This window comes from Lacerta agilis, chromosome 12 (assembly GCF_009819535.1).
Source record: "Lacerta agilis isolate rLacAgi1 chromosome 12, rLacAgi1.pri, whole genome shotgun sequence".
Lineage (NCBI taxonomy): Eukaryota > Metazoa > Chordata > Lepidosauria > Squamata > Lacertidae > Lacerta > Lacerta agilis.
This window is the reverse complement of record NC_046323.1, coordinates 36,143,128-36,157,140: the sequence shown is the minus strand read 5'-3', so window position 1 is coordinate 36,157,140 and position 14,013 is coordinate 36,143,128. Positions and strand designations below refer to the sequence as shown.

Below are 14,013 nucleotides of genomic sequence, written 5' to 3'. Positions count from 1 at the left end.
ATGATGCTCTTCAGATATTATGGGCTGCAACTGCAGTCATTCCAACATGGCAAATGGTCTGGGATGATGGGAGTTGTAGTTTATTATCTAGGGACACCATGTTAGCTACCCATGGCTTAGAAATACCTTTCTGTTCATCACTCCTTCTTTGAGAAGCAGAGTGGAGCAACAGCCTTATAACGATGATTTGTCAGTTCAAGTATCACACACACCTTCATGGTTTGTAAGCTCACTTTCAACAACATCCAGAGAGCACCACACTGGCTACCCCTGACTCAAGAGAATCAGGTGGTCTGTAATTTTGTCTTAAAGAATTCCAGCCAATAGAAAACACACAATCAGGCGGGTCATGTGTTGGCAGTGGAGCAACTCTTGCTAGACTATACCATTTCAGACTGCAGAAGGGGCAGGATTGAATATTTGGGTGCTTAGTATTTATAAACCCTAAACATTACAAAAACAAAGAAAGAAAGAAACCATTTAAACGTGTCAGGGAAAAGGCTAGATTAGAATACTTTTCCCTGACAGGCTAGTTTTCTACGTGCATGCTCCCTCATACAAAAAACTTCCTGCAGACAAACTCTCTCCTGCTTGCACTCTGAAATGGAACTGCACTGCATGATTTTCTAAGATCGAGCAATTCCTGTATTTATCAGTCTGATCTGGCAGCTTTTTACATGTACGCAAGCTCCATATTGATTCCTTGCAAGCAGAAGGGCTCCCCTACTGGCTTCAGTATCAGCAGGAGCTCCATGAATTCGTTCCCATTCAGCAGCAAAGCCCACCTGCATGGGAATTCCATGTGTTTAGGGTTTTAGCATCAGAACCAAATCCACATATGTGAACATTTGCTTTGTCTTCCATACCTGATCTCTCAGTCTTTCTTGGTGCCCCCATGATTGCAGTGGCATGGTGGGGATATTTCTGCTTCAGATGCTCTAGAAAAGCTTCTCTCTTCTTGTCCATATCTGACGCCTGCATTCCCAGAATTTCTCTGGAACTTCGAGGGCCTCCTACGGTGTGTCTCCGAGGAATGTTGCGGCCTGCCTTTGCAGAAGCCTGGCTGTTTCCAGAAGCAACAAGTTCCTTAGGCCACAGGTATTCTGCATCGTCTAACGAGGTTGCATGCAAATTGCTTTTCTGGTCTGCAAATCAAAAAGGTGAGATATGATCAAAACGGAATCTCAGCAGTCATGTCTACAGAAGTAGGAGGAGGAGGAAGTTTATTTTTCAGTGTGAATGTACATTAAAAAAATAGCACAGAAGGATATGATTCTGCTCCATTTAATGAAGAGAGATGCTATTGGGCTTAACTAAGACAACCACTAAATACCGTATTTTTCGGGACTTCCGGTTAGGTGCCGGTCAATGGCGGACGGGAGTCCGACGGCTCCGTCCTCCGCCAGGCTTAGGGACTTCTGTGCCTGCGCCACGGGTCCCTTAAAGCCACGGGAAGAGCGTCCCGTGGACCTGAGCTTCGTGGGTCCCAGACGTGCCGTCTCCGTTCCCGATTGACCCTCGTAAGGGGGAAAATCGGGCGAGCGGAGCGCCGGCACGGGACTGAAGAAGCGTCTGCCTGCGGAGGATCAAAGCAGCGACCCCGCCAGACTTGAGCACCCGGCACTTCCTGCATAGAAATCTCCAAAGAAACTCTGTAAGTCAAAGAATTGGATTATTTTTACAAGTTTAAGAGCACTGCTTACAGAGGAACTGCAAAAGGAAGCCTGTTCCCTTTAAACTGTTTGCGCGAGCTTGGTAGCGCTAAAAGATCAAAGCCGCGACTAACGGAAAAGTTTTACGAACTTTTTAAAAGTTGATTAAAAGTTGTTTAAAAGGATGTTTAAAGACTTAAAAACAGTTGATATGGCAAAAGAAGACGCCCCTCACCCTCTGGATTAGGATTCCGGGGTCAGTAGCGGGCTGTGATATATTGTTGCCATTTTTTTTCCTTTGTTGGTGTTTCAGTGACTGTTTACCAGTGGAGACATTCTGATTTCTTTGTAACCAGATACAAGTTATTTTGTGGACTTTGGTGGTAACACTGCAAGTTAGGAACTGTGACTGACTTGGGCTACATGAAAATGGGCCCTTCTTGGCTTAAGGAACTTATATTTTGGAAAATTAAAACTCTTTGCCTAAAAGTTGGATTTTCGGGACTGGTGTGGGCTCCTGGCTCAGCAGCCTCTTTGTTCTCAGGACTGAGCTGCTGGCCACCTGGTGTTTACTTTTGGGACTGTTGGCCTTCTGCTGTGAATGTCTGAGATTGTTACTACAGAAACTGGAGTGACCTTGAGATTACAGTTACAGAGCCCACAAGGAATGGAACTTAGATCAAAAGGAACTGGCTCTGAAAAAAGAAAAGGCTCTGTTTCCCTAACTCTACAGGAACAAATGGAGAAATTAGTTGTTAGTGTTGCAGAAATTGCAGCAGGACTGAAAAGCGTGACTGACGGGTTGAAGCAAACACAGATCAAGTTTCATCAGGAAATACAGCAGTGAATTCAGCAATAGAAAAATTACAAGCTGATATAAAAGCTGACATTAAAAATTCTACGCAGACCCTAGAAAAATCCATTGGACAAATTGAGGAGAACGTAAGGAAGAACAGAGAAGAGATCAATAGGATTGGGCAAGAGGTGACCACCTTGAAAAAGGACTCAGAGGAAATTAAAGTGGTCAGGAAAAAATAAAAAAGGTAGAGGAAAAATTGGATAATTTAGATCTGGAACAGATAGAGAGTATTGGATCACGACAGAGGTCTGTTGAAGAGTCCCTCGCGTTTCTGCAACTTCATCAAAGAGAGGGCAACATCCGCCTAAGAAATCTTCCAGAACTGGAAGGGGAAGACCTAAAAGACTACATAGTGAAGTTATTCTCAGGATTTTGGGAGATAGAAGAAATCAACGTCTCAGCACGCATAGTGAAGGCCTTCAGATTTGGTCCAAGAGGCTCCAGAGGAAAGAAAAGCAGTAAAACAGTCAGTGACTGTTTGATTGTGCTACACGATCGACACGACAGAGACTACTTTCTGGACTTGCATTATAGAAACAACCTGGTGGTTGAGCAGAATAAAGTAATTTTTATAAGGACATCCCCAGATTTTTCCTTGACAAAAGAGTTCCCTACAACGATTTGGCAACTGAGCTCAGAAAAAGGAAAATCCCCTTCAGTTGGGAATTTCCAGAAGGCCTGGCATTTACGTTTGAAGGAAAAAAGATAAGAATAAGGTCCCTGGCGGAGAAGCAGAAGTTTTTGGACAAGCACCTGGAACAATTTAAAGGCACACCACTCGACCCAGCACAATTCTACAGGTTTCCAGAGGTATTTCCTCCACCGCCGGGACCACCACCAAGCCTACCCAGTCCAGGCAAGGACCCAGAGGAAGACAAGATAGGAGAAGCAACTGGAGGAGAAGGCTAGAGAAAGGAAAATGGCGCTCAAGTTAATGACATGGAATGTCCGGGGATTGAATCAGAGACCAAAGAGACGCAGAGTGTTTTATAGCATAGAAAAGAAGAATTTGGATATAATATGCTTACAGGAACCCACATAGCCCGACGTCATAGAAGATTACTACAGAATAAAAAATTAGGCCAAGAGTTTATATCATCGGATAAGGCCAAGAAGAGAGGAGTAGTGATATACGCAAAGGAGAAATATAGCCCAAGACAGCTTTTTAAAGATGAAGAAGGGAGATACATCGCAATTGAAATTAACATACAAGGCGAAAAAATTCTTGATCCTGGGACTTTATGCACCAAATGATGGAAAGTCAATTTTTATAAGAAAATACATGATCTGCTGTTGGACTATTTGGATTACAAATTAGTCTGCCTTGGAGACTTTAATGGTGCAGTTTTCCACACTAATGGATAGATCTCAAAGAACCAAATTAACGAATGATGGAAACTCCCAAGGACTTTTTTCGAAATGGTGGATAATTTGAATTTGGTGGACTCTTGGAGATTAAAAAATCCCACAGATACAGAGGCAACATACTTCAGCGAACCTCAGCAGTCATGGTCGAGGATAGATTATATTTGGATATCGAATGAATTGGCTCCAAAAATACAAAAGGCAGAAATTGGTCCCAAAACTCTTTCAGACCATAACCCTGTACAGTTAAATTTAAAAATGATTTCCAAGGACTCTTTTAGATGGAGAATGGATGACGCTTTGATGAGAGACACCAAGCTAGTGGAAAGAGCGGCGAAAAAGATGAAAGAATACTTTCAGATAAATTGGAGCTCCGAAGTGGAGAAAAGAATTGCTTGGGATGCAAGTAAAGCTGTAATGAGAGGATTTCTCATTAGTGAAAAAGCAAAAAAGAAGAGACAACAAAACGTAGAGATGGAGAGACTGTTGAAATCAATCAAAGAAAAGGAAAAAGAATTAAGAGGACATCCCAGATGTGTCAAAATCCAAAAAGAAATTAAATACTTGCAATCCCAATATGCCAACATAATGAATCAGGACATCGAATGGAAAGTGAAAATGATGAAGCAAAGAACATTTGAATCGGCTAATAAATGTGGAAAATTACTAGCTTGGCAATTGAAGAAAGACAAAAGGCAAATGTCATCAATACCTTGGTAGTAAACGGAAAAAACGTGGAGAAACCTGAGGAAATCAGATGGTGTTTTCAAAGATTTTACAAGCAACTGTACAAGGAGGAGAAGATAGATGAAGCAGAAATTGACCGATTTCTGGAAAAGAATGGATTGCAAAAGGTCCCAGAGGAAAAACTAGTTACTCTCAACCACCCAATAACGACACAGGAGATAGAAGATGCGATAAATAACATGCAATTGGGGAAGGCTCCAGGACCGGACGGTTTAACAGCAAAATATTATAAGACATTGAAAGACTGGCTATCGCAGCCACTAAGAGAAGTATGCAACAAGATACTAGAAGGAGATAGGGCACCAGAGACGTGGAAGGAAGCCTTTATCACACTGATTCCAAAACCAGATACTGATAAGACTCAAATGAAAAACTATCGCCCAATATCCCTTTTGAATGTGGATTACAAAATTTTTGCAAATATATTGGCTACAAGATTGAAAAGAGTGTTGAAAGATTATATACATAGAGACCAAGCAGGTTTCTTGCCAGGAAGACAAATTAGTAATAATACGAGAACTATTGTGGACATTTTAGAAAAACTGGAGAGAAACATAAATACAGATGCGGCACTATTGTTTGTTGATGCAGAGAAAGCATTTGATAAAGTCTCTTGGACATTCATGAAAAAGAATTTGGAAAGGATGGGAGTTGGTCAAAAATTTTTGAATGGCATCAATGCCATCTATACAGAGCAAAGAGCTAAAGTAATAGTAAACAGTGTGATATCGGAGGAGTTTGAAGTTGAAAAGGGAACAAGACAAGGGTGCCCTATCTCCCCTTTACTTTTCATTACGGTCCTGGAAGTCCTCCTAAATATGATACGAAAGGACAAACAGATAAAAGGAATTCGTGTGGGAGAGAAGGAATACAAACTACGCGCCTTCGCAGACGATTTGATGTTATCCCTGCAAGAACCGGAAAGCAGTGTCCCCAGAGCTCTGGGAATAATCGAACAATTTGGACTTGTAGCTGGTTTCAAGTTAAACAAGCAGAAAACCAAAGTTTTAGGAAAAAATATGAGTGCAGAACAAATTCAAAGAATACAGGAAGGCACTGGCCTCAATTTTGTTAAAACAGTAAAATATCTAGGTATCAACCTCACAACCAAGAATTTGAACCTGTATAAGGACAACTACGAAAAACTGTGGATGGAAATAAAGAAAGACATGGAAATATGGACAAGATTGAAATTGTCGTTAATGGGAAGAATTGCCGTGATAAAAATGAATGTCCTACCAAGGATGCTGTTTTTATTCCAAGCCATACCAATTCTGGACAAACTGGATTGTTTTAAGAAATGGCAAAAGGACTTATCAAAGTTCATATGGCAGGGCAAAAAGCCAAGAATTAAGTTTAAGATTTTAACAGACTCTAAAGAGAGAGGAGGCTTTGCCCTGCCGGACTTAAGACTCTACTTCGAAGCAGCGGCCTTTTGCTGGTTAAAGGACTGGTTCAAACTAGAAAATGTTGATGTATTGGACTTGGAAGGGTATGATAATATGTTCGGTTGGCATGCATACCTTTGGTACGACAAGGCTAAGATCCACAGAACTTTTAAGTCTCATATAGTTAGAAAATCCTTATACCAGGTTTGGTCTAGATATAAAGACTTGTTAGAGAGAAAGACCCCTAGATGGATCTCTCCAGTGGAGGCCAAGGCCTATAAGAGACCGAACATGTCTGCAAATTGGTTAAGATATATGGACATATTGCAGCAGGAAGGGGACTCTTTTAAGCTAAAAAGCTACGATCAAGTGAAAAGTCAGGTCCCCGACTGGCTGCATTATCATCAGGTATATGAAACATTCAAAATGGACAAAAAAGTTGGTTTTCAAGTAGAAAAATCAAAACTGGAAACAGAACTGATAGAATCGAACTTTAAGAACCTTTCCAAAATGTATAATCTTTTGCTAGAGTGGCATACGAAAGATGAACTGGTTAAATCGTCAATGATAGATTGGGCGAAAGATGTAGGACATAATATTATGATGGATGACTGGGAGAGATTGTGGCAGAAAGGTATCAAATTTACTGCTTGTTATAGTTTAAGAGAAAACATAATGAAAATGGTTTACAGATGGTATTTGACACCAGTCAAGATTGCTAAGATGAATACCAAAATGTCAGATGTATGTTGGAAATGTAAACATGCGAAAGGTACCTTTTATCATATGTGGTGGCTGTGCCCAGCGGTAAATGCTTTCTGGGATAAGATCTATAATGAGCTCAAGAAGGTAATGAAAGTTACCTTTTGTAAGAAACCAGAGGCATTTCTTCTGAGCATGACCAATGAAGAGATACCCAGTCAGGATAGAGTGTTTTTTATGTATGCCACAACAGCAGCTAGAATATTATTGGCAAGAACATGGAAAGGAGAAGAGATACCAACGGTGGAAGAATGGCAGATGAAGATGATGGAATATATGGAACTCGCAGAGCTGACCGCCAGAATCCGGGACCAGAGGGAGGAGAAGGTGTCAAGGGACTGGAAGAAATTTAAGGATTATTTAGTCAAAACAGTAAAATTGAATATCTGAGCAGAATTAAATAGAATAGCGGCTTTAGTAGATATATGTCAGATAAAATTGTTGGTAAGATATTTTTGCGTGAAAAATTTAATTGTTAGGAATTGTGTTAAGATTTGGAGTTAAAGTTAAGACATGATTAAGCAAAGTAAAGTGTATTAGAAATTGAGCTAATGTGAATAGAACAAGATACAAAGCTACCCTGAAGATATATATGATTTTGAAGACAGTGGAGGGAATGGGGGAAGTCCCTCAAAATAGAGAAGTTAGTAACAAGAAAAGTAAGAGGATAAGTGTTAGTTTAAAGGTTTGTATATGTTTCTTTTTATTGTGATTGTTTGATTATGTTTTTGTGTTGTGTTTATGTATTGTATTTTGTATTCTTATATTGTGAATGTTGTTGTTTATGCTATGTTTTCCCTTTGTCTTAATAGAAAATAATAAAATCTTATAAAAAAAAAAAAAAAAAATACCGTATTTTTCGCTCCATAGGATGCACCGGACCATAGGGCGCACCTCAGTTTTAGAGGAGGAAACAAGAAAAGAAAAATATTTTTCTGGTTTTCTTCCTCTAAAAGCCCTGGTTTTGTTGTTGTTGTTTTTTTGAGGATCAGCTAAAAGTTTTGCAGCTGTTTTTGCAAAGGCAAAAGGCCTTTTTTTTAAGGATCAGCTAAAGGTTTTGCAGCTTTTTTGCCAAGGGGAAAGCCCTGGGTTTTTTTTTTAGGATCAGCTAAAGGTTTTGCAGCTTTTTTGCAAAAGGGAAAGCCCTGTTTTGTTTTGGTTTTGGTTTTTTTTGGTTTTTTTTGAGGATCAGCTAAAGGTTTTGCAGCTTTTTTTGCAAAGGGAAAAGCCCTGGTTTTTTTTTTAGGATCAGATAAAGGTTTTGCAGCTTTTTTGCAAAAGGGAAAGCCCTGTTTTGTTTTGTTTTTGGGTTTTTTTTTAGGATCAGCTAAAGGTTTTGCAGCTTTTTTTGCAAAGGGAAAAGCCCTGGGTGTTTTTTTTTTAGGATCAGCTAAAGGTTTTGCAGCTTTTTTTGCAAAGGGGGGAAAGCAAAGCTCCTTTTGCAAAGGGGGAAAAGCAAAGAGGAAAAGCCCCATTTTTATGGGGTTTAACTCACATTTCTGAAAAAATCTTAAGGAAAGGGAGCCATTTCTACTGTTTTAGACAGATAATCTAATCAGCCAGTCACATGTCCTGGGGAAACAAACAACCTCCCTCTGCAGCACATTCAACAAAGGAGGGCGGGGCTGAAAGGGAGCGGGACTCTTATCTCTCTCCCGATCTCTTGCTGATCAGCTGCTGAGCGGGGTCCTTTCAACACTCCCTTTTCTCTTTGTAAAATAAAAAGCACAATCTGCTTTTGGCCCCTGGGCAATTCAGCTCCAGGGACCACCATTCGCTCCATAAGACGCACAGGCATTTCCCCTTACTTTTCAGGAGGAAAAAAGTGTGTCTTATGGAGCGAAAAATACGGTAGTAGTTTGCATAAGCTATATAAAACAATGTGAAATGCTGGATGGAAAACGGATCAATAAGCAAACCATGTCCTTGCTATGCAGTTCTCTGTACTGAAATAGAGAGGGGGAATGAGTGGTAGATCCCTTTCTTCCTTAAGCTTTAAAATCTTTAAGATGTTCAAAAAAAAAATCATAACACTCCAGTATTTTTTAATGGGACTGTAATGAGGCTTCTTTTGGTGATCGCAAATGATAAAATTATTTTCTTACAGTAGAGTTTGAATACTTAATCTTTTTCCAGTGTGTTTTCAAAATGTTCTGAAACTTCTGTGAAATAAGAAGAAAAAAGCACTTTTCTTTGCGCTCTCTCTCTCTCTCTCTCTCTCTCTCCCCCCCCCCCTTTTCAGACCATAGCCATGGTTTTAAATTTCATGGATCTCGCTTGGATTTTATGCCTCTCCGAGACAGCGGACTGGAAAATATAGTGTCACTTTTTCAATAAACCATTCTTTTGAGAAATGAAATAAAAGCAAGTCTCTGCAATGGGGAGAGGGAGAGAATAACTTGATGCCGTTGGGGGGGGGGTCAGATAACTCTTACAACTTTAAAATCTATTTTGAGGCCTGCCTATTACTGGTTGCTTTGTGGAACGAACACAGGCATAGCATGGATCTTACAGCTAACTTATCTACAGGTAACCGAATAATACAAACCCCCCCTCAGGGCCCAAAAGAAAAATGCAGGTTGAAGGTATGTTATCTAATACCTAATAGGGGAGGGGGAGGAAAATAGGCTATTGGAGAGCAAAGTGAGAAAAATAACCACTAAAAATGCTTTCCAAGTCTATCTGTAACCTTACCTGCTATTAACAGACAGTCATGGCTCTCCCAAAAATTAATAATTATTTTTTGCAGTCTTATCTTGTGCAAGCTGACTCTAGACTTTGATGGGGAATAAATGTGCATAGGACTGCAGGCACTGGTGTTAAAATGCAAATCCAAATGAGCTCAATTAGATTTAAGCAAACTAACTGAGCATCCAACTGTTGTTTTGCTGCACTATCCCACCCATGGGTTCCCTAACCCCAGAATTAAGTGCCATTGGCTTCAATGGGATATTCTTTCACCTACCCGGTAAGTCCTGTTCATGGGCTTCTCTTTGGCATTTATTCATTTAAATTTATATCCCACCTTCCCCCCGGAGCTCAAGGTGGTTCTCCCAGCTCCCCATGTCATCTTCACAACAACCCTGCAAGGGAAGTTAGGCTGAGAGAGAGCAACCGGTTCAAGGTAACCCAGCAAGCTTCATGGCTGAGTTGCAGAGTTGGACACTGCTGGTTGGCTGATGTGAGAGCAGGATGCTGGGCCAGTTGGGCCTTTGGTCTGATCCAGAAGGGCTCTTCTTATGTTCTTACAAGTATGCTTAGGATGGGAATCATGCAGCTTGATTCTCCGCATATTTGGAAGCAAGTCTCACTCCCATCTGAATGCACATCAAATAGCTTAAAAGCTACATCCACAACCACCGCCACCACACTTAACATTTGCATGGTACTTTCAATATGCCATGCAATCTTTACAACAACCCATTAAGATAAGTTGGTACTATCATCCCCTATATTGTAGGTGCAGGGGCTGAAGCTGAGAGAGAGTATGTCTTGCCTAAAGGCTACCTAATGAGTTCAAGGCAGAGGAGAAGATTAACAGGAGAGACTTTCTGATTTATCTCCCAGGCTCTTACCAGTGACACTAGCACTTCTTTCAAATGGTTCACCTGCACATCCTATTATTATAGAAGCTGTTTTTTATTATAGAAGCTGTTTTCGCTTTATTAACACCACTTCCATAATGCCCCCCTGTGAAATATTTTCCTTTGCTTTTGCCATATTTGGCAGTTTTAGCACACTCCTTGACTTCTCCAGCCAATATTTTCATCAATCGACAAATCTGCAGGGCAGCTTCCTGCACTAACGGCAGAGAACTTGTAGAGTTCAACTGTGTCAGTTATTCCTTCATATCCCATAACGCTCCTGCTTTTGACCTCAAAGCACATTATTTCACTCAGGGCACCTCCCCCCCCCCAACGCCAATATCAATCACCTTGGGCTCCACACTCAGCAAGGGAGTCCTTGGTAGTAGAAGAGTCCCTGCTGGAGGCTGCCTGGTAGATGCTGACCTATGGTATGGTCTTCTTAGTGGCAGATCCCAGGTCTGCAGAATGCCCACCCTAGTGAAATGTGCCTGTCTCCTTCATTAACACTCAGGAAAATTTTTTAAAGCATTCCTGTTCAATCAGAGACTTAGTGGCTGGAAGATACTGGTCCTGCCAACCTGAAAATCATTAGCTGTGACGATATGTGCCTTTTAAATGTTTTCATGCTTTCTTTCTTTCTTTCTTTCTTATTTATTTATTTAAATTGCATTGTTTTGCTGCTTTGTTGTTTGCTACCTTGGGGCTCCTTTGGGAGGAAGGACTCAACAGAAATATAATAAAAAATAGACCCATGACAATAACTAAGATGCCAGCTCCCCCCTTTGTCCTTCAGGCCTCCATCAACCTTCCACGCTGCTCTAGAGAATTCCCCAACCCACTGGAGAAGAGTTTTAGGAGCCTCAGAGGGCTATGGAGAGCTCCCCTTCCTTTCTGCTGGCAAAGGAGTCCACTGGCTCAAAAGTGCTTCTGGGAATAGAGGGGTACCAATGAATTCAACCCTAGGTGTTTTATTTCTCAATAGGCTCAAAGACAAGATTCAAGGGCAGAGTGATTTGGATCTGCTAAACACTTTAAAAGCCAGTCAGCATTCCTGAGCACTTTATATTAAATTGTTATATAGTTAGGGGGGGTTAGAGTACAGCCACTGCCACACATGCTGAGGGGCTGTTGGATGATGAAATATTTTCCATGTGTAACATAATTACAAAAACATCCAATCTCAATAATTTGAGGACAATCCTGTCTGAAAAGTCAAGGGAGGGGGAGAATTCTACCATAGCATGCTGCTAAGATAAGAGTCCCAGGCTGCAGTGCTCCTGGAGACTGCCAAACTCCATGCTGGATCACCAAAGAAAAAAAGCTTAGTGTTAATGCTTTAATGTGGTGCACCGTAAATGTGCGAATTTTTTTCTTCTTTGTCAGCTGAGCTTATGGTGTCAAATCAAAAGGCTTGTTGGCTCGCTGGCACTGCAGTCATTCAAGTATCTAGCTCACCTTTCCTTGTTTTAAAGATCACAAAGCCAACGGCATGTTATGCCAACAAGTTCATTATGGACACTTCCTGGGGGTCCCGGGTAACTACAGCAGGGATTGGGAACCTCCAGATTGTGGGCCTAATTATGCAGCACCCTCTAATTTGGCCCCTGAAGTCATTTCCTCCAAACCAAGTCCACTTGCCCCATCCCTGACGTCAGGTAAAAGCATGGTTGTTACCACTTTGAAGTCCGTTTGCAAGAGGTTTGTGCTGAAAGCGCCCAAAATGGACTTCAAAAGTGAGCCCCTTTTAAGCTGCCGCCTGATGTCACAATGATGTCCGGTGTGTGCCCTGTCCACCCATCAACGTTGGCCCACGCGAGATGGGGAAAGGAAGGATCCAGTGACTGGCTGTATCCAATTCTCCACTCCTGATCTAAAGTGTCACATTGAATGCTCACATTGACAGCTAATTCTACAGCTTTTGTCTGCACAGCAACTCAGAAACACCTAATCAAAATCTACAAAGGCTGCTTCAGACTTGACCTTTTCGCTGCACGGTTAATGTTTCTATACAGGGGAGAAATCCCTTTGGGTTTTCCTTTCCTTGGCCTGGTTAGGCATCTCCTTAATCATCTGACTCAGATGAAGCTGTGTTGAATCAATGTCTGTTGGCATTAATACACTGGTGGGCCCCTGAGCCTAATGAGTGCTGCCATAGGTCCCAGTGTGGCCTGTTCCCACAAACCATGTCCACCAGCCCCACACCCAATATCATACGCATGCAGTGCTATTTTTCTAGAAAAAGAGGTGCCGGAACTCACAATGAACACCTCCCTTGTTCTCTTAGAATAGCAACAGCGCCCACCTGAGAGGTGCTGGAACTGAGTACTGCCGTACCTCGTGTTGCGTTCACTGTGGGTTGCGAACAGCACGGGTTACGAATGCGCCAAACCCAGAAGTAACGGAACGGATTACTTTCGGGTTTGGCAAGTCACGCATGCGCAGACGCACCAAATCGTTACCCGTGCGTGTGCAGAAGCGGCGCTGCGGGTTGTGAACTGCTCAGGATGCGAACAGGGCTCCGGAACTGATCCTGTTCGCATCTAGAGGTACCACTGTATCCTGCTGTTAAAAAAAACCCTGCATGCATGACAGATGGTCATCTAACCTCTGCTTTAAAAACTTCCTAGGAAAGAGAGTCCACTACCTCTCATGGAAGTCCATTGCACTGTCAAACAGTCACAACGTTATTCCTCATGTTTAGTCGGGCCAGGATCATCGTTATATGCTCAAACCATCTTGCCCTGGTGAGCAACCTTGCCACCAAATTCTGCACCAGCTGAAAAGTTTCTGGACCCTCTTCAGAGGCAGCTCCACATATAACACATTGCAGCAATCTAACCTAGAGGTTATCAGAGCATAGGTGGCAGAAGTTAAGCTATCCCTTTCCAGACAGGGGCGCAGCTAGACCACCAGCTGAAGTTGATGGAAGGCACTCAGCGCCATCAAGTAGGAATTTCATATACAGTATAGCTTCCAAGACTAGAGATGCTCCCTGTTATTACACTGCAGCCTATTTGACATTCCACTGCACCAAGTTTAGTTCGTTCCCAGGCTCAGGAATGTTTGGATTTAAGCATGTGTTTGTTTACTACACATTCATGAAACGGAGTAGAAGTTGTGAAACTGCCTTTACGAAACTTACAATGTGATCTCTTTATTTTGCTTTAAGCAGTTGGAAACTCTTTCCATCCCACACATAAAAATAACAGTTGTTCTCTCAGAAAATGTAAAAACAACAGTAAGCAATCAATCAAGCTGAATCTACTTGGCTAAGAATGGCAGTGGGAATGCAAGGACTTCCCACATTATGTGCCTGAATATTCCACGATTTGCGCTCTGGAAAGTGTTGCATTATATACATGAAACTCCTCGCTTTGTTACTGAAAATACTCAGTGAAGAGTCAGCTACAGATACTGTAAATAAGTCTGCATAGAGCAGTAGGAGAGAACGGGGTCTGGCCCTGTGGGATTGCCCTGCCCACCTACCATAATATCTTTCTTTAAACAATTTATTTACCGCTTTACAATAAGCTCTAAGCAGTTTACAATTCAAAAAGTAAAAGAACTTCTAATAAAATGCCTGCTGGGGTAACAAAATATTCAGTAGGCACAGGAAATTCAGTAGGGAGGGGACCTTCCAAAGCGCTGTGCCT

General features: G+C 41.7%; 1 protein-coding gene across 1 annotated transcript in view; it reads right to left on the bottom strand.

Moving 5' to 3' along the window:
* The window catches only part of KIAA1217 (KIAA1217 ortholog), a 355,180-nt gene that overhangs the window by 170,193 nt on the left and 170,974 nt on the right, over positions 1-14,013 (bottom strand). The window contains 2 exon segments of the mRNA XM_033164922.1: positions 867-893; positions 895-1,145. Coding sequence (XP_033020813.1) covers positions 867-893; positions 895-1,145 — 278 coding nt within the window.